Source organism: Equus przewalskii, chromosome 6, assembly GCF_037783145.1.
Source record: "Equus przewalskii isolate Varuska chromosome 6, EquPr2, whole genome shotgun sequence".
Taxonomy (NCBI): domain Eukaryota; kingdom Metazoa; phylum Chordata; class Mammalia; order Perissodactyla; family Equidae; genus Equus; species Equus przewalskii.
The window spans coordinates 49,808,057-49,826,248 of NC_091836.1; the positions used below are offsets into that span (position 1 = coordinate 49,808,057).

General features: G+C 58.0%; 1 protein-coding gene across 8 annotated transcripts in view; it reads right to left on the reverse strand.

Moving 5' to 3' along the window:
- Nucleotides 1-18,192, reverse strand: part of PDE4A (phosphodiesterase 4A) — a 42,333-nt gene that overhangs the window by 8,666 nt on the left and 15,475 nt on the right. For 5 of the 8 annotated variants that reach the window (XM_070625531.1, XM_070625530.1, XM_070625529.1 and 2 more), the window contains 5 exons: nucleotides 4,991-5,182; nucleotides 4,699-4,735; nucleotides 4,521-4,591; nucleotides 3,671-3,720; nucleotides 3,401-3,513 (listed from right to left, as the gene is read on the reverse strand). In XM_070625531.1, coding sequence (XP_070481632.1) covers nucleotides 3,401-3,513; nucleotides 3,671-3,720; nucleotides 4,521-4,591; nucleotides 4,699-4,735; nucleotides 4,991-5,182 — 463 coding nt within the window. Of the gene's footprint in view, nucleotides 1-1,334; nucleotides 1,804-3,400; nucleotides 3,514-3,670; nucleotides 3,721-4,520; nucleotides 4,592-4,698; nucleotides 4,736-4,990; nucleotides 5,183-14,632; nucleotides 15,034-16,103; nucleotides 16,424-18,192 lie in introns of those variants that run through there. The other 3 variants (XM_070625532.1, XM_070625528.1, XM_070625535.1) reach the window with 3 other exon arrangements.

An 18,192-nucleotide genomic window follows, 5' to 3' on the forward strand; every position in this document is an offset into this window, starting at 1 on the left:
CCCTGAGTCGCTCTTCCTTCTGTGCTCAGCTAACAGCCCTCAGCAGGCTGCTGGGGGAGGGATCAGGGTTTCCTTTCCTCCTAGCTCTGGCCGGGGGGTCCCCAGGCTTCGGGAGGCAAGATACCTCACATACCCCTCCCTGGTGAGGAAGGGGGGCTCCCCTCCCCATACTCCCCCCCAGGAGGAGCCGGGGAGCACCTGTGGAAGGGAGGGGCTCCTGCCTAACAGGGAGCCAATGGGGTGTCAGGAGACTCCCGTCGCCACGGTGATGGGAGTCTCCTTAGCAACTCCCTCTCCAACCAGCTGCTGAGCTGGGGGAAAAGGGGGCAGGCCTCGGGCCCTTTAACCCTTGCCTTCCCAGAGCCACTTTGGCCTAGGTCTTCCCAGGCATGGCCCCCACTCCTTGGGGGTCCTGGTCCCCAACCTCCAGTTCGGTTTGGAAGGAAGGAATGCAGTTCCCAAGTTGTGTGTGAAGACGTTTGGCAGAGGCAAGGAAGAACCTAGAGTTCAGTGCCCCAGGGGAGGGGGTTTCCCACCACAGGCCCCTCTCCCCCGACCTCAGAGGGGTAGACAGATGCACAGATGAACGGAGTCTGCCCAGAACCAGGCCTGGGGGCCTCTCCTGGTCCCCTTGTTCCACTTCACACAAGCGTCTGCTGTGACATTGTGCATGGAGGAGAAAGGGCATCGGTTCCCCGCCCCCCAGCTCCAGCAAAGCACCCCCAAAGCAGGAGCACACTTAGTCCAGACAGGCAGGAGGGTGAGCCCAGGGGGCCGCACCGGGACGGGATGCTCACTCCTGGGCACACACCCAAAGAGACACACGGACACACACAAGATGGACCCACAAAGTCACACAACAGCACAGTCACAGGCTCCCACGTTACCCAGTTCTACACAGCCCCAGATGCACCAGTCAAGGGGCATACACAGTAAGGCGGTCACTGACACTCGGGGTCACACGCCCCAGAAAAATCACGCAGCCCTGGGCTCACAAACATGGCCCAACACACGCCACCACAACGAGAGCCACAGGACCTCAGCCAGGGCCACGCCAGGACCCAGGCAAACGAGCACACGGTCAGCAGCCCCACGCCATGGCAGACACACACATGTGTGCCCTGACAGTCACCGCCAGCGAGAGACCCACCCCCCAGCCACCCGCCATCCACGCCCAGCCCCAGCCACACACACACAGACACAGTCACAAGGCTTCATCTCCAGGCCACACACGTGCACAGCTGCACACACCAGCCCAGACTGGGGGCTGGAGGGTCCGACAGGGGAGGGCCCATCCCGGCCTCCTGCCCATCCCCCACCCCGAATTCCCCTACCTGGTCCCACCAGCCCACCAGCCACGGCTTGGAGCAGGTCTCGCAGAAGAAATCCACCAAGGGCATCTTGGAAGCTTAGCCCTACTCGGGGCTGCCACACACGCACGCTGGGCTTGGGGGCTCCCGGGGTTAACCGCCACCGTCGGGGGGCGGGGCGCTGGGCAGGTGGGCAGTGGAAGGGGGAGCCGCGGAGGGGCCTGGGCCGGCCCAGCAGGGCTGGGGGCTCCCTTCCCCTCCGCGCTCCCCTCCCGGTGGCAGCCCTGGTTACATGGTCCGCCAGCCTCTGGCCCCGCTGGGGCCCCCGGAGGCGGCAGCTGGAGGCGGCCGGGGACCCCTGCCCATGGGGGGGGGTGCAGGGCGAGGGTCCTGGGAGGACGCTTCAGAGGCTCTGGCTCCGTGTGTCCGCCTGTGTGTGTGTGTGCGTGCGTGTGCGTGCTCACTGCAGCACTGGCAGGCTGCATGCGATGTCAGGTGGTGCCTGGGGTGGGGGGGCGTTAAAGGGGCATAGGAGCCCGTGGGCCTCAGCCAGGACCCAGGAGGGACGCATGGACAGGCAGGGGGACACACCCCCTCGTGAGGACGGGCCCTCTCCATGCACGCACCCAGAGACAAAGACACACACCCAGGGGCTCCACACACTCACAGACACACGAACGCTCTGAGACACACCTTCCACACCAACACAGCCAGATACTGGACACGCTGGAAAATGCTTTCAGTCCTACACTGACCACACACACACAGTCACAACTCTGAGGTCCAACACATCTATAGACACATAGTTGAGCACACAGACATACAAACGCCTTCAGACACACCTCTTCCAAGAACACAGACCCACACCCGCACGTGCAGACACACACACTGAGGGACGAACACCCAGATACTAGACACACTTACAGACACACTCAACATACCCACGGACAGACTTTCAAATAGACACAAATACTCGTGCAGCCTTACACACAAACGTACCCTGACTAATCCATAAGGTAAGACGCACACTCACGCCCACACACCATCGCAGACCCACACTCAGAGACACAGTCACATTCTCAGATGCTCAACACACCCCGAGACACAGTCACCCTCAGACTCCCATGTTCCCAGACAAACCTCCACCCACGGGCGTACGCACCCCCAACGCAGACACTCCCGTGCACACTCATTTCCACACAGGCGTCCTCCCACAGGGCTGCCACCATGCCATGCAACTCCAAGAAGCAGCAATCACATGGCCAGCTTTCTGAATGGTGGCCCCTGGAGTTGTGCAGTGCACAGTCTGCACTACTGTACATGGAAGCCTCGCACCCTCCCCTGCAGCCCTGCAGGCGCACATACACACAGTCACAAACACACTCAGGTTCACACCTGGACCAACTCACACCTGTGGACATACACATCCCTCCAGCACAGCCCCACACACTTACAACCCCACTGAATCGCCTGTGCACACCCATACGCCTTCCATAGGTACACTCCTGATGGATCCTCTCACAACAGCCCCTCACCCCGACCCTGCCAATGTGTAGCCAGCAAATAGACAGCCACACAGACCCACAGCTGCAGATACACACCAGCAAACCATACAAACATACGACCCCACCCCCAAAAGAGATGGTCGCCTAAGGACAGATGTACAACCAGACACACACATCTCCACACACACCAGGTTAGGGGTTGGTCCTGCCCAGGCATTGACCCCACCCCACAGGCCCTTTCGGCAGATTGGCTCCGCCCCCAGGCCCCACCCAGCAGGCCCTATCCAGAGCATGGCCCCACCCATAGGCCCTATCCAAGGACTGGCCCCGCCCACAGGTCACATCTATCGGTTGGCCTCCTCATAAGCTCCGCCCAGGGACTGGCCCTGCCCCATGGCTGGCCCCGCCCACATGCCCCACCCCACGGTTGGCCCCATCCCAGAGGCTCTGCCCAGGGATTGGCCCTGTCCTATGGCTGGCCCCGCCCACAGTTAGCACCTAGCAGTTGGCCCCGCCCACAGGCCCCGCCCAGAGATTGGCCCCGCCCCGTGGCTGGCCCCGCCCTCAGGCCCCAGGCCCGCACACCTTGTGCGAAGCCATCTCGCTGACAGAGCGGTAGGTCTGCATGGTCTCCAGCTGCTCCAGACACCAGTCCAGCTCCTCCAGCGTCTCCCGGGCCAACTGCTGGCACGTCTCCTCTGGAGAAGGGGAGGCAGGTGCCGGGACTGAGGCCCTAGCCCGTCGGGGGGTCCGCCAGGGGTGCGCGGTGGGGGAAGGGCTGAGACGGCTGCCTCGGGGGCGGGACCCGCAATAGGGCAGCAAGAGGGCCCCTTCCCACGCCCCGGGCTTCGTTACCTGACAGCGTGGCTTTGCAGACAGGGGTCGGGCCGCCCAGTGGGGACCGCCTGCAAAGAAATGGGGCTCCAAGGTCAGCCTGTGCCCCGACCCCCGGATCCCTGCCTCCCTTTCTCCCTGAATGGCACCGACTTTTCTTGTTCTGAGCGCTCACTGTGTGCACACGGCCACGTCCTCTGCCTGCAGCCTGTCACAAGAACCCATTTTACAGATGAGGAAACTGAGGATCAAGGCTCAGCAGTGGGTTCAGGTCCTGTGTCTCCAATGTTGCTGCTTCCTCGGCCATGCTTCCCCTCAATTCCTTGAACCTTCTGAGGATGGCTCTGTCCCCGGACTCCCAGAGGGACCAGCAGCTCTCGGCCACACCCCTGCCCCAAAATAATGAGCACTACTCCTATTTAGTGAGCACCTAAGTATTGTGCTAGACAATGTTCTAGCACTTTCTATATATCATCTTCTAGACTCTTCACAGCAGCCACCTACGGGAGGCACTATTAAATTCCCATTTTTATGGACGGGGAACAGAGGTTCCACAGGATGCTATTTGCCCAGCAAGTTGGCATCAGGGCCAAGAGTGGCCCCAAGGTGGGGTGGCTGGCCACCCATGGCCTCACCACCGTGTGTCTGGACCCCTCAGTCTTTATTTATAAGCTTTATTTAAGTCTTTATTTATAAGCTTCTGTATCTCAGGCATTCGAATCGCAATGGTTTACTGGCTCAGGGAGCTATTGCCTGAACAGAGGCTCAGAGAGGTCAAGCGCCTGCCTGAAGTCACACAGCAGAGCGCACAGTTGAACCCAGCTGTGATGTGCCTCATGATCAGGGGCACGGGGGCGCAGCCTCGACTTACTTGTTGCTGGGAATGGGCACATTGGTCAGAAGTGAGAAGTTGTTGCGAACGCTCCGGAGGCTGGCCAGCACCTGGGATGGGGAGCAAGGGTCAGGAGAGGGGCAGCCTGGGCTGGGCCCCTGTCCCCAAGTGAGGGTGAGGGTCGGAGCCCCTTTCCTCCTTAGGGGCGGGGTCTCACCTGGGCGAACGGTGTCACGATGAGGTCCTCAGCGTGCCTGTGGTGAAGGACAGGGGCAGGTCAGGAGTCCTCATGGCGGGAGCCCCAAGGGCCTGGGTGGACAGGGGCTGGGGTCCCCGAGAAGCAGCTCTCTGGGGTGGCCACTGCGGGCGCTGGGCCTGGGAAAGCTGGTGGGCAGGGCGGGGGCTCCGTGGGGTTGGGGGAGGCCGGGAAGTGCCCCCCTCCCTGCTGGGAAGGGCAGCTGCGCTGGGCCAGGCCTGGAGGAGCTGGCGGGTGGGGAGGGGGTGCTCACGCCTCGCTGGTGACCGACGAGTTCCGGGACATGGTCTTGGGCGACATGTCATAGTCGCTGTCTGAGCGGTACAGGAAGGACTCGCGGCGCTGGCTGGTGGCCGGCCCGGCGTGCAGCACGAGGCCGGGGCTCGCCTGCGAGTCCAGGGGGCTGCGGCCGGGGGACGGCGCCGGCCCATTCTCGGCCTCGAGGCTGCAGGGGGCGGGCGGGAAGAGGGGTCAGGGCCAAGATGGAGTCAAGAGGAACAAGGGGACCAGGGACTTCCCGGCAGAGATGGGGGCAGATAGAGGACATTAAAGACAGCAGACCCCCCAAATGAGATGGGAGGCAGGGAACTGCAGAGCCAGGCCCCAGGGACCCAGCGGTGACCAAGACAGACCACAGTCTGCCCCTCACAGAGATGACAAGGGAAAGGCCGGACTATAAACAGGCTGACCTAGCAGCAATGCACACCCCGAAAATCATGGGTCCTCCTTAGTTCTACTCTTTCTTTCACACATCAGATCAGCCTTGCTGCCCACATCTATCCAGAATCTGTCCATTTTTTTTTTTTTTGCTGAGGAAGATTGGCCCTGAGTGAACATCTGTGCCAATCTCCCTTTATTTTATGTGGGATGCCACCACAGCATGGCTTGACGAGTGGTGTGTAGGTCCCCACCCAGGATCTGAGCCTGCAAACCCTGGGCCACTGAAGTGGAGCGTGCACACTAAACCACTATGCCACTGGGCTAGCCCCTAAGAATCTGTCCACTTCTTACCCACTCCTTGGCCAGCCCCCCTCATCGCTGGCCAGGCCCAGTGCATTCCCCTCTGCCCTGGTCCGCAGCTCTTGTCTGCCCCTCAGTCTCTTCCCCCAACAGCAGCCAGAAGGAACGTGTGACACCTGAGTCAGGTCACATCCCTTGTCTGCTCAGAACCTTCTATGGCTCCCAGCTCACTCAGAGCCAAAACCAAAGCCCTCACTGAGGCCCACAAGGCCCTGTCACATGATCTCCCACTCTGCCCCTCACTCCCTCTGCTCCAGCCGCCACGGCCTCCTTGCTGTTCCCTAACATTTCAAACACATTCCTGCCTCAGGGCCTTTGCACAGGCTGCACCCTCTGCCCAGATCACCAATGGCTTCTTCTTCGCCTCCTTCAGGCCTCAGTTCAAAAGTCGCCTCCCCTGCCCTAATATTTCTTATTTCCCTTCCTTAAAAAAAAATACTGCTTACCTGACATATTCTATATTATCCTTATCTTCTTTATTGTTTCCCTTCCCTTCTAGAACTAAGCTATCCAGAACAGGGATTTTTGTCTGCTTTGTCCACAGCCATATCCCTTAGGCCAAGAACATGGCCTCGCCCACAGTGCAAGCCCAATAAATGTTAGTTGAATGAATTATAAACGGTATGAATGAATGAATACATCAACTGGATTGTGCCAGGCAGAGAACGAAAATGAGGTGGATGACTCCAGGTCACTGGAGAGGTGACTGTAGCTGCTGTGGTTGAGGCTGGCCTCTCCAAGGAGGGGACATCGAGGCAGGGCCTGAAGGATGAGAAGGACCAGGCCCCAGGTCGGGAGGTGGGAGGACACGGCATGTGCAAAGGCCCTCTGGCAGGATTCGGTTTTTGTTGGAGGACCAGTGAGGAAGCTGGTGTGGCTGGAGCGGAGATACAGACAGACTAGGACAGAGACACAGCCACGGAGAGAGGGGACACAGCGGGACCCCAGCCTGGGGGCGCTGGCAAGACAGACCCTCAGGAGGAGGCAGGGAGACGCTGGCCGTAAGTCTCCAGCTGTGGGACCTGGAGGAAGTGAGTGAATTTCAGTGTCTTCATCCACAGAATGGGGACAACCGCTGCCTCCCTTGGGTCACCCAGGTGACCAGTGTTAAGACGGGCAAAATGCTCGGAATGGTGCCTGGCACAGAGCACACACACAGATCAGTGGCAATTACAACTCTCTCAGCCCCACGGATGCCACTTGTGAGTGGACTCAGGAAGGCAGTCAATATGGAGAACTGAGGATGAAAGCGGGGAGCTGGGTGCCTGCGACATGCTGTGTGGCTTTTGGAAAGCCACTGCCCTCTCTGGCTGTTCCTCTGTTGTTAAGGTGAGGGGGTTAGACCGGTCAGCAGACTTCAGGCTATGCTCTGGTGGGGGCGAGGGGGAAGGGGGAGGAAATGGAATCCTCCTCTTTCGGGTCCACCTATTGAGAGCATAAGATTTTATTTGAACGGTCCGTCTGCTGAGAAAGAAGTCTGGAATCGCCTAGACCAGAACAGCGATACCAGCTTCCGCATACTGAGCCTTTTTTCTGGGCCAGTCCTGGGGTGGGGGACCAGGGAGGGACTTCATTGATTCCATTTTACAGATGAAGAAACTGAGGTTCAGAGAGGGAAATGATTTGCTCTGGGTCACACAGCAAGATCATGGTGGGGTCAGAATTCGAATCCAAGTCTTGTGCCTCCTCAGACCAAAATGTTAACCTGTGCTCTCTGCCTGCTTGACTCCCATCAGAGCACAGGGCTCCCACATCCCTCCCCCGGGCCAGGCAGCTGGCATAAAAAGCAAAGGGGGGTGGGGGAGGCTGGCCTGGTGGTTAAGTGTGTGCACTCTGCTTTGGCGGCCTGGGGTTCGCAGGTTCGTATCCAGGGTGTGGACCTATGCACCGCTCATCAAGCCATGCTGTGGTGGTCTCCCACATACAAAATAGAGAAAGATGGGCACAGATGTTGTCTTGGGGGTGGTCTTCCTTAACCAAAAAGAAGAAGATTGGCAACAGATGTTAGCTCAGGGCCAATCTTCCTCACCAGAAAAAAACCCAAGGAAAAAAACAAAAAACAAACCCTGTGAACCACCACTCCACACCTACCAGGATGGCTAAAACAAATGAAAACTGACAATAATACCAGTGGTAACAAGGATTCGGAGCAACTGGAACCCTCATTCATTGCTGATGGGAATGACAGGGGTATGGCCACGGTGGAAGACAGTTGGTCGATTTCTTATGGAATTAAACATACACTTCCTGTTTGATCCAACAAATCCACTCCTACGTATCTACCCAAGATAAATGAATATATATACCCACTCAAAACCCACAGACAAATGTTTATAGAATTTCTGCCCATAATCACCAAGACTGGAAGCCACTAAACCCAATGTGCGTTCACTGGTGAGCGGGTAAACTGTGGCCGGTCCACACCATGGAAGACTGTTCAGCAATTTAAAAAACACCAAAAATGAACTGTGAAAAAATAATATATATTTGGCCTCTGCCCAGTTTCCTGGCACATAATTCCTGAAACCCTACGTCTCTCTGCAGCGAAAAGTGTCTTGCTGTATGCTAATGAGATGAGTGGCAGTGGGGACGCCTGGACAGCCTGGGGGCGGGGGGGTGGGCTGGCTGCCAATCATGTGATTAGAGGGTGGAACTTTCAGCCCCAACTTGGGACCTCTGGGGACGGGGAAGGGACCAGGGGTCAGTTAATCACCAACGGGATGGCCAACGACTTCATCGGCCACGCCTACACCACGTAACCTCCATCAGAGTCCCTAAGTGACAGGGTTCCAGGAGCTTCCGAGGTGCTGGGAGGGTGGTGCACACGGAGAGAGTCTGGAAGCTCTGATTCCTTCCCCATCCCGTGCCCTACGCATCTCTTCCATCTGGCTGTTCCTGACTTGTATCTTATAACAAACCAGTAATCTAGTAGGCAAATCTTTTCCTGAGTTCTGTGAGCTGTTCTAGCAAATCATCAAACCCGAGGAAGGGGTCGTGGGAACCTCTGATTTATCGCCTGTGGGTCAGAAGCACAGGTGGCAACTTGAACCTGAGACTGACGTCGGAAGTGCGGGCAGCTGTGTGGGACGGAGCCCTGAACCCGTGGAATCTGCACCAGCTTCGGGCAGTCAGCGTCAGAAGTAAATTAGTTCACCCAGTCGGTGTCTGCAGAGACTTGGGCAAACTGTTGGGTGTGGGAAAACATCGCACATTTGGTGTCGGAAGTGTTCCACAAGAGTGGGAAGAAACGGCAGTTTGCTTTTTAACTAGTGATACACAAAAACAACCTGGATGAGTCTCAAATGAATTTTGTTAAGCGAAAGAAGCCAGTGGTGGGGATGACGTGCGTGAAAACTCCTAGAACAGACTAATAAATGAATTTAGCAAAGTCGCAGGATATGAAATCAACACATAAAAATCAGTTGCTTTTCTCCACGCCAACAATGAGCCATCTAAGAGGGATATTCAGAAAGAAGTCTGTTTGCAAAAGCATCGAAATGAATAAGAAACTTAGGAATAAACTTAACTAAAGGAGGCAAAAATCTTGTACGCTGAAAACGATCAACTGTTGCTGAAAGAAATTAAGGAAGATGCCAATAAATGGAAAGACATCCCATATTCATGGACTGGAACACTTAACATTAAGATGTCGATGCCACCCAAAGCAATCTACGGATTTCATGCAATCCCTATCAAAATACCAGCAACGCGCTTTGCAGAATGAAAAACAATCCATCCTAGAATGCATACGGACTCTCACGGGACCCCGAGCAGCCAGAAACATCTTGAAAAACAACAAAGTTGGAGGACTCACACTTCCTGATTCCAAAACTTACTACAAAGCTACGGTAATCAAAATAGTATGGCATCAGCATAAAGACACACATACAGACCAATGGAATAGAACAGAGAGCCCAGAAATAAACCCTCACATATATGAGCAAATGATTTTAGGAGAGGGTGCCATGACTATTCAATGGCAAAAGAACAGTCTTTCTTTTTTTTTTTTTTTTGAGGAAGATCAGCCCTGAGCTAACATCTGCTGCCAATCCTCCTCTTTTTGCTGAGGAAGACTGGCCCTAAGCTAACGTCCATGCCCATCTTCCTCTACTTTATATGTGGGATGCCTACCACAGCATGGCGTGCCAAGTGGTGCCATGTCCGCACCCGGGATCCGAACCAGAGAACCCTGGGCCGCCAAGAAGTGGAATGTGCGAACTTAACCACTGTGCCACCGGGCCGGCCCCAAGGACAGTCTTCAACAAATGGTGCTAGGAAAACTGGTTATCCACATGCAAAAGAATGAAGTTGGATCCCTACCTCACACCATAGAAAAAAACTGACTCAAAATGCATCAAGGACATAAACGGAAGAGCTAAAACTATAAAACTCTTAGAAGCGTCATGACGTTGGATTTGGCAATGATTTCTTGGACATGACCCCAAAAGCACAGGCAAGAAAAGAAAAAGTAAATTGGATTTCACCAAAATTAAAAACTTTTGTGAGCCGAGGGGTACTATTCAGAGAGTGAAAAGGCAACCCACAGAATGGGAGGGAAATTTTGCAAAGCACCTATCTGGTACGGGATTAACATCTAGAACACATAAAGAACTCCTAAAACTCAACCACAACAAAAAACCCAACAACTCAATTGGAAAGTGGGCCAAGAATGTAAATAAATATTTCTCCGAAGGAGAACTACAGACAGACAATAATAAGCACATGAGAAGATGTTCAACACCATCAGTCGCTGGGGAAATGCAAATCAAAACCACAAGGAGATACCACTGCACACCCACTAGGGTGTCTATTATTAAAAAAAAAGAAGAGGGGCCAGCCCGGTGGTGCAGCGGTTAAGAGCGCACATTCCGCTTCGGGGGCCCGGGGTTTGCCAGTTCGGATCCCGGGTGCGGACATGGCACCGCTTGGCAAGCCACGCTGTGGCAGGTGTCCCACATATAAAGTAGAGGAAGATGGGCATGGATATTAGCTCAGGGCCAGTCTTCCTCAGCAAAAAGAGGAGGATTGGCAGCAGATATTAGCTCAGGGCTAATCTCCCCCCGACCCAAAAAAAGGGCCAGCCTGGTGGCATAGTGGTTAAGTTCATGTGCTCCACCTCACCCAAGGCTCACAGGGTCTGATCCCAGGCGTGGACCTACACACTGCTCCTCAAGCCATGCTGTGGTGGCGTCCCACATAAAGTAGAGGAAGAGTGGCACAGATGTTAGCCCAGTGACAATCTTCCTCAAACAAAAAGAGGAAGATTGGAAACAGATGTTAGCTCAGGGCCAATCTTCCTCACCAAAAAAAAAAAAAAAGAAGAAGAAGAAGAAAAAATAATAAGAAAGGTTGGTGAGGATGTGGAGAAACCGGAATCCTCATGCATTGCTGGTGGGAATATAAAACTGGGCAGCTGCTGTGGAAAACAATTTGGCACCTCCTCACAAACTTAAGTATAGAATTATCAAATCATCCAGGAACTCTGCTCCTAGGCACACACCCCAAGAATTGAAAGCAGGGACTCAAAAGGAAGCTTGTCCACCCACGTTGACAGCAGCGTCCTTCACGATAGCTCAAAGGGGGAAACAACTCAAGCGTCCATCAGTGGGCGAATGGATAAAGAAAATGTGGTATATACACATGACACAATGGAATATTATTCAGCCTTAAAAAAGAAGATAATTCTGTCACACGTACCACACCGTGGATGACCCTGGAGGACACTGTGCTGAGTGGAATAAACCAGACACAGCAGGACAGATACCGTATGATTCTATTTATAGGAGGCCCCTAGAAGAAACACATCCACAGAGACAGGAAGGAGGATGGATGGGCCAGGGGCTGGGGGAGAGAGGGGGAGCTGGTGTCCAATGAGGACAGAGCTTCAGTTTGGGAAGATGAGAAGGTTCTGGAGACGGATGGTGGGGATGGCTGCACAGCAGTGTGAATGTGCTAAATGCCACTGAATTGCACACTCAAAACTCGTTAAAATGGGAAATTTTATCTTACGTAGATTTTACCACAAGAAAAAAACCTCATACAATGTAAAAAGGGTGAATTTTACAATATGTTAATTTTAAAAAGTGAATTGGAAAAAAAAACCCACTCAAGATGGAATACTCCTAGTCCATGAGCTTGGGCCTTTGAGGATAATGCCCATTTATTGAGCACCTGCTGTGTACTGGACACCAGGTTAGATCCTTTTAAGTATACAGTAATAAGAAGACACTTATTGAGGGGCCGGCCCGGTGGTGCAGCGCTTAAGTGCACACGTTCTGCTTCGGCAGCCCGGGGTTCGCCAGTTCGGATCCCGGGTGTGGACATGGCACCGCTCGGCAAGCCATGCTGTGGCAGGCGTCCCACGTACAAAATAGAGGAAGACGGGCACAGATGTCAGCTCAGAGCCAGTCTTCCTGAGCAAAAAAGAGGAGGATTGGCAGCACATGTTACCTCAGGGCTAAGCTTCCTCAAAAAAAAAAAAAAAAGAAGACACTTATTGAGAACTTCCTATGTGCCTGGCCCAATTGAAGTGCTTTACAGACATGAACCCAGTGATGTCTCCCACCGACTCTCTGAGCTGGGTGCTGTTAGCGCCCTGGTTCAACGAGGAGGCCCAGGCACAGAGGGGAGGGTGGCGAGGGGCTGGTGGCCTCGCTGCCCATAACCATGTCCCGTGTCCGAAGGCCCAGCCTAGACTAGTGTCAGCGGGGAGGGGAGAGGAACAGCCCCATCAGCGGACCCCAGCCCCGCCCCAGGAACCGGAGCCGCACTTTGGGAAGGTGAGACCAAACCCCAGCGCTGGCAGATCCCGCAGCCCCAGGGGACTCTGCTCACGTAAGCAGGAGCCCAGAGGCCGGGCCGGGAGGCCGCTGTTTGTGCTTCCAGGAGCAGAGGTCCCCTGGGCTGTGGGAGGGCACGGGGAGGGGTGGTGAGGCCTGTTGGACTGCAGCCTGAGTTGGGGGTCGAAGCTAGCCCCTAGAATCGGACCCCTGCCCCACACGGGGCTGTGGGTGTCACCCTTCTGGGCTGCTGCTGCTTGAGGTGGGCCCGAAGCCAGGCCAGAGGCTGCACCGGCGATGTCCCAAAGAGACCCAAAGCCACCAAGTGGAGTCAAGGGCAGCTGACAGGCCGTGACATCACAGCCACACGCCCGGACGCCCCATCGACAGGGAAATGACCACCCATCCTTTGAACACGGCGACCACTCAGTGGCCTTTGCCGGTGAAGTTGCTACCTGCCTCCCCACTTCCGAGCCCCCCAGACCTGTCCACCTGGGCTCCCCGAGCATCAAACTGGGCCTCTGGGAGACTGCCACCCGGGGGCCAACGAGACCTCAGAGAGCTCTGCCACGGGGGCTGATAGGAAACAAACAAGCCTGGGGGGTGGGGGACAGGGAAAGACGACATGTCCCAGTAGGTGAAAATCATAAAATAATGAAAGTAGCCAATCGCTACTGAATGCCACATGTTAGACACCGCGCGACACCTGAACCAGCACTGACGCCCCATTTTCCAGACAGAGAAACTGAGGCACAGACAGGATGAAGAACTTGGCTCGTGGTAAAGCACCCGGGCCGCCAGGCTACAAATGTGCCTGCTGAATGGGGTGCCTGGCTCCCCCCAGGTGGCCTGGCGTCTCCCAGGCTCCGTGCCCCACTCTACCTGACTCCCTGGTGGGAGGTGCCAGGCAGCCTTCATGGAAAGGCCTGGCATTTGCTTTGTGAAGGTGACACGAGGTTGAGGGCAAGGCGCTGGTGTGTGTCTGCCAGGCAGGCACGTGGTGCCGGCTGACACGGCTGTTTGTGGGGCTGGGTGTGCAAGGAGGGTCTGTGTCTGTGTGAGTCAGCCGCGTGTGCTCAGGGACCCCTGTGCGTATACAGGCGTCTATGTGGGTTTGCACATCTGTGTGTGCCTGTGGGGTCTGCGTGGGTCTCTGTGTCCAGATCCACGCGTCTGTGACTCTGTGACCTTCTGAGGGTGTGCCTGTGTGGGGCAGGCGCTGTGACTGTCCCTGGCCCCTGAGCGGGTATGAGGTGCGCTCCTGTGGGTGGCTGTGTGCAGGTGGGCACCCAGCCTGGGTGTGTGTTCGTGTGGAAGTGCAGCGTCCAAGAGGCTGTGTGGGGCTAGGGTTTCTGTGGTTTGCGTGTCACCGTGGCCATGGGTCAACTGTGGGGTTCTCTTGGCATCGCCACCAGCCAGGAGACCCATGCCTAGCACAGTAAACACCAGGGGACTCCGATTTCCCTGTGTGTGGGAGTGTCTGCGTGTGTGTCGTGTGTGGCTGTGTACGTGGTATGTGTGTCCGTGTCGGAGAGCATATGTGTCCAGGTGTCTGAAGGGGTTGGTGCACAGAAGCAAGAATGAGGCCAGTGTCTCCTGAGAATTTTGAGAACCTAAAGGTCACCTCTCTGCCCCAGCAGCGTCCAGCTGACTCTGAATGTCCCCAGGACTGGCAGCACCTCCCTGCCCCCACCCCAGCTTGGTTTTCAGCCTGGCAGCCACAGCAAGAGGGGGGGAGGCTGGAGGCACAGGGCAGAGTAGGGCCAGAGGGACCTGGCTCGGGGCCTGTGGCCTGGGAGTGGAGCCCAGGTGACGCTGGACACCCATATCTGCCTCCAGGGTGAGTGCCAGAAGCCCAGGTTTGGGGGCACAAAGAGGGTGAAGGGATCCGACTTCAGGTAGGCAGGAAGGGGGCAGGACCCAGCACCCATTTTCGGAGCCACCACCTGCAGGAAGCCCTCAGCAGCACCCAGACATTTAGGACCAGAGGAGGGTGCGGGGCTCCAGGCAGACCCTTGAAGGCTCCTTGGGGACTCCTCCCCACCCCCAGCGCAGCCTCGGGCGGCAAAGGAGGAGACTGGCCACGGGCCACCCACCTGACAGATCTCCCCGGAGGGTGCCAACAGGTGTCCTCATCGCCGAAGGAGAAGTGGACCAGGGACTCAGAGCCCGCGGGGGGCAGTGTCAGCGCAGGGGGCCGGGGCCGGGCCCGGGGCGCCGCACTGGAGCGCATGGGTGCCAAGCGCCGTCGAGGCGCGCATGCGGACGACTGCACGGTGGTGTGGCGCGCGCCGCTCGCCAGGCCCGAGGTGTCTGCGGCCGTCGCCGGCGCCGCCTCCACACCCGCCCTCCGGGTGACCCCCCAGGGACGCCCCGGGCGTTCGAGCGTCCCCGTGTCCGCAGTGCCGGGCGGGCTGGCTGGGCGCCTGCCTCCTCCTGCGGGGGGCCCCACGGAACCTTGCGCACAGTTGCCGCCTCCCTCCCTTTCCCCGGGCCTCGGGGGGGGTGCCCCGGGCTCCGGTTTCCCGGGCTCCGAGCCCGTCACCCCCCCTCCCGCCTCTGGCCCCGCCTTCCCCCCCTTCTCCATCCTGACGTCGAGCTGGGCCAGCTGGAGCTCTCCGAACGCCGTGCGCCCAGGGGGAACGAGCCTGGCCCGCGCGGGCGGAGTGCGCGCGGAGTCCGGGGACAAAAACCCAGGGCAGGGACAAGGGACGCGGGAAAGGTGGAGCTGGGGGGCGGTGGGGAGAACAGAGACCCAGAGAGAAACCCGGAGAGAGGCACTGATTCCCCCTGCCCCAGCCTCCCCGACCCCCTGCGGGGTTCCCAGAGGCCCGACCTCCTCCTCTTCTCTCCCCGCCCCATCTCTTCCCGGGTCCAGGCACTGGGCCTGCGTCCTGTCCCCGCAGTGCCCTCTCCCACTCTGCGTCCCGTTCCCAACGACGGCGTGCGGAGAGTCGGGGGCATAGGGGGAAGCAGAGGACCCTCTGCCGGCTCCGGAGAAGCCCCCCGGAACCAGCCCGTGCCCACCTCCGGGCTGCCAACCTCGGTTTCCAAGAGAAAGCGACACTGGGAAGCCAGACCGGATGTGGCCTCCAGGCTACTCCCCCCCAGGCTTCCTGCCCCCGCAGCCCACCCCCGGGCTGGCCGGGAAGGGAACTTGATCTGCCCTCCGTGCCCCGTGCACGCGATGCACACCGAGCGCCGGGGCCGGGCAGCCCCCAGAGGGCCCCGCTGCCCCATTTCACAGGCCGTGAGACTGAGGCCACCAGACCTGAACACATGACCTCACATGACCCCGGATGGCACGCTGGCCTCATGCCGCCAGAGCCCGACCGCAGCCTCAGGTCTGCGCAGGAAGTGGGAGGCACGGAGCGTTTATTGAGCGCCTACTGCATGCCCTATCAGAGGTCTCCACGGCAACCCCGGCGGGCAGGGATGATTTTGATCGCTGCCTTGTGGCGGAAGAGGAAAAGTGAGGCTGCGGAGAGCCCGGGCCGAGCCCCAGACCCCGGCGCACGCCAGGGGCCCGGAGGAGACTCGAACCCGCGGCCCCGCGCGCGCACTTACCCGGCCCACGCCTGGCGGCCGCCATCCTGGACGCTGCGGAGAAGCCGGACGCGCCGGCGGAGGGTCGGGCTGGCGAAGAAGACGGGCGAGGAGGGCGGCGAGCGCGGGCGGCGGGGCGCGCGCAGGGCCGGGGGCTCGGGCAGGAACGCCTCGTCCTCGGCCGCCGCCCCCGGGAAGGCCGCCGGCGGAAGCTCGGGGATGCGGCCCAGGCCGCGCGGCCGCGCCATGGCCGCGGGGGGCGCAGGGCGGCCCGCCTGGGCGGGCGCCGGGGAGCAACGCCGCCCGCCCGCGGCCCACGCAGCGCGGCCGCCAGCCCCGGGCCCCCGGGCCCCACCCGCCGGCCGCCTGGCCCTTCCGGCTTCGCGCTGGGGCCGCCCCTGGGGCGGGGCGGGCCTGGGGCGGCCGCCGCGGGGACACCCGCAGACCCCGGGGGCTCCGCAGTCCCGCCGGCGTCCTGGCGATAGCCGGAAGCGTCTCTCCAAACGCTTGAGATGCCCCCCAAACCTCTGGGGCGCCCTCACAAACCCTGCAAAGGGTTGAGAGGCCGCACAGACCTCAGGGGCGTCCCCAGCGTCCCCCAGACGTCTCACAATCCCAGGCAGGGCCCCCACTATCCCTGAGATGTCCCCACCCAACCCAGAGTTACCCCCCAAATTCCTGAGTTCCCCCACAAAACCCCAAGGTGCTCTGAGAGGCCCCCATAGGCCCCAGGACACTCCCCTAGCTCCCCAGATGTCCCCTAGTAGTGTCCTCATTGTTACTGAGACATCCCCACAAACAGCAGGGGCACCCCAAGAATCCCAGGATGCACCCACAAATGCTAGGGGTGCTCTCAGAGACCATGAGAAGCCCCTACTGATGCCAGGACCACCAGCACGGTTCCTCAGATGTCTCTTAGAGCACCCCACTGTCCCTGAGTTAGGCAGAGACCCCCCCAGAGCACCCCTAGAATTCCCCCCGCCACAGAGCATCCCCTTAAATCCGAGGACCCCTCACAGACCCCAGGAATGCTTCCACAGTCCCTCAGATGTCCCGCCACCCCTGAGTGGCTCCACAGCGTCCCTGAGATGCCCCCAGACACGCAGAGACCCCCAGATAACCTCAGGAGTGCCTTCACACTCAGGGGGTGCTCCCATAACCGGGGAGATGCCACCCGAATCCTGGGGCTCACATAGACCCCAGGACACAACTAGATTCCTCCATGGCTCCTAAGACAGTCCCAACCCTCGGCTACCCCAGAATCCAAGAGGCACCCACGATCCTTGGGGACAGCCCCAGAGGGCCCCCACAGCCTCTGAGATGCCTTATAACTCTTAGACACCCCCAGAAGCTCTGAGTGCGCTCATAGCCCCCGGGCCCTCCTCAGTCACCTGACCTTGGGCCAGTCCCTTCATTTCCCGGAGCCTCAGTTTCCCACCTGTAAAATGGGTACGCAAAGATTACGCACATCACGCATGGACAAGTAAAAGGCTCAGAGAAGCATCTGGACATAGGAAGCGTTAGTGAATATTAGCTACGGTTATTATTATCCAACAAAACGTTTATGGAGAGCTAATAATGTGCAAGTCGCTGTACGAGCAGACGATGCAGAAGATGATGGGGACAAGGACAGCAGCTAACCTGCAGAAGGCTTCCTGTGCACCCAGCACCTCTGGCCGTGGTCTCAGTGAATCCTTGGGAAACCCCGGAGAAGTGAAACTATTGTCCTCATTTTCCAGGTGGGAAAACCAAGTCTTGGAGAGAAACAAGCTGCTCAAGGTCACATGGCCCATGAATGGCCGAGCCAGGCTCCATGTCTGCCACCCTTGATTTCATGATGGCCTTTCTAGTTTTTCCTCCCTGGTCACCTCTGGCGTGAAATGTTAGTGCCCCAGCGATGCTGTGCGTCTCTTAAGGTCCTGAGTGTCTATCTGGGCTCTATACGTAAAAATAACTTTTTTTTTTCACACATCCACCCCAAGATCCACATTTTGCCCCCTTGGACGGGATGTCACCTCCCTGGGAGTGCACGGTTGACCTTTGGGGCCGGAGGATCTCTTGTCCTGGGGGGCGCTCCTGTGCGCTCCTAGCAGTGCCAGCATCCCTGGCC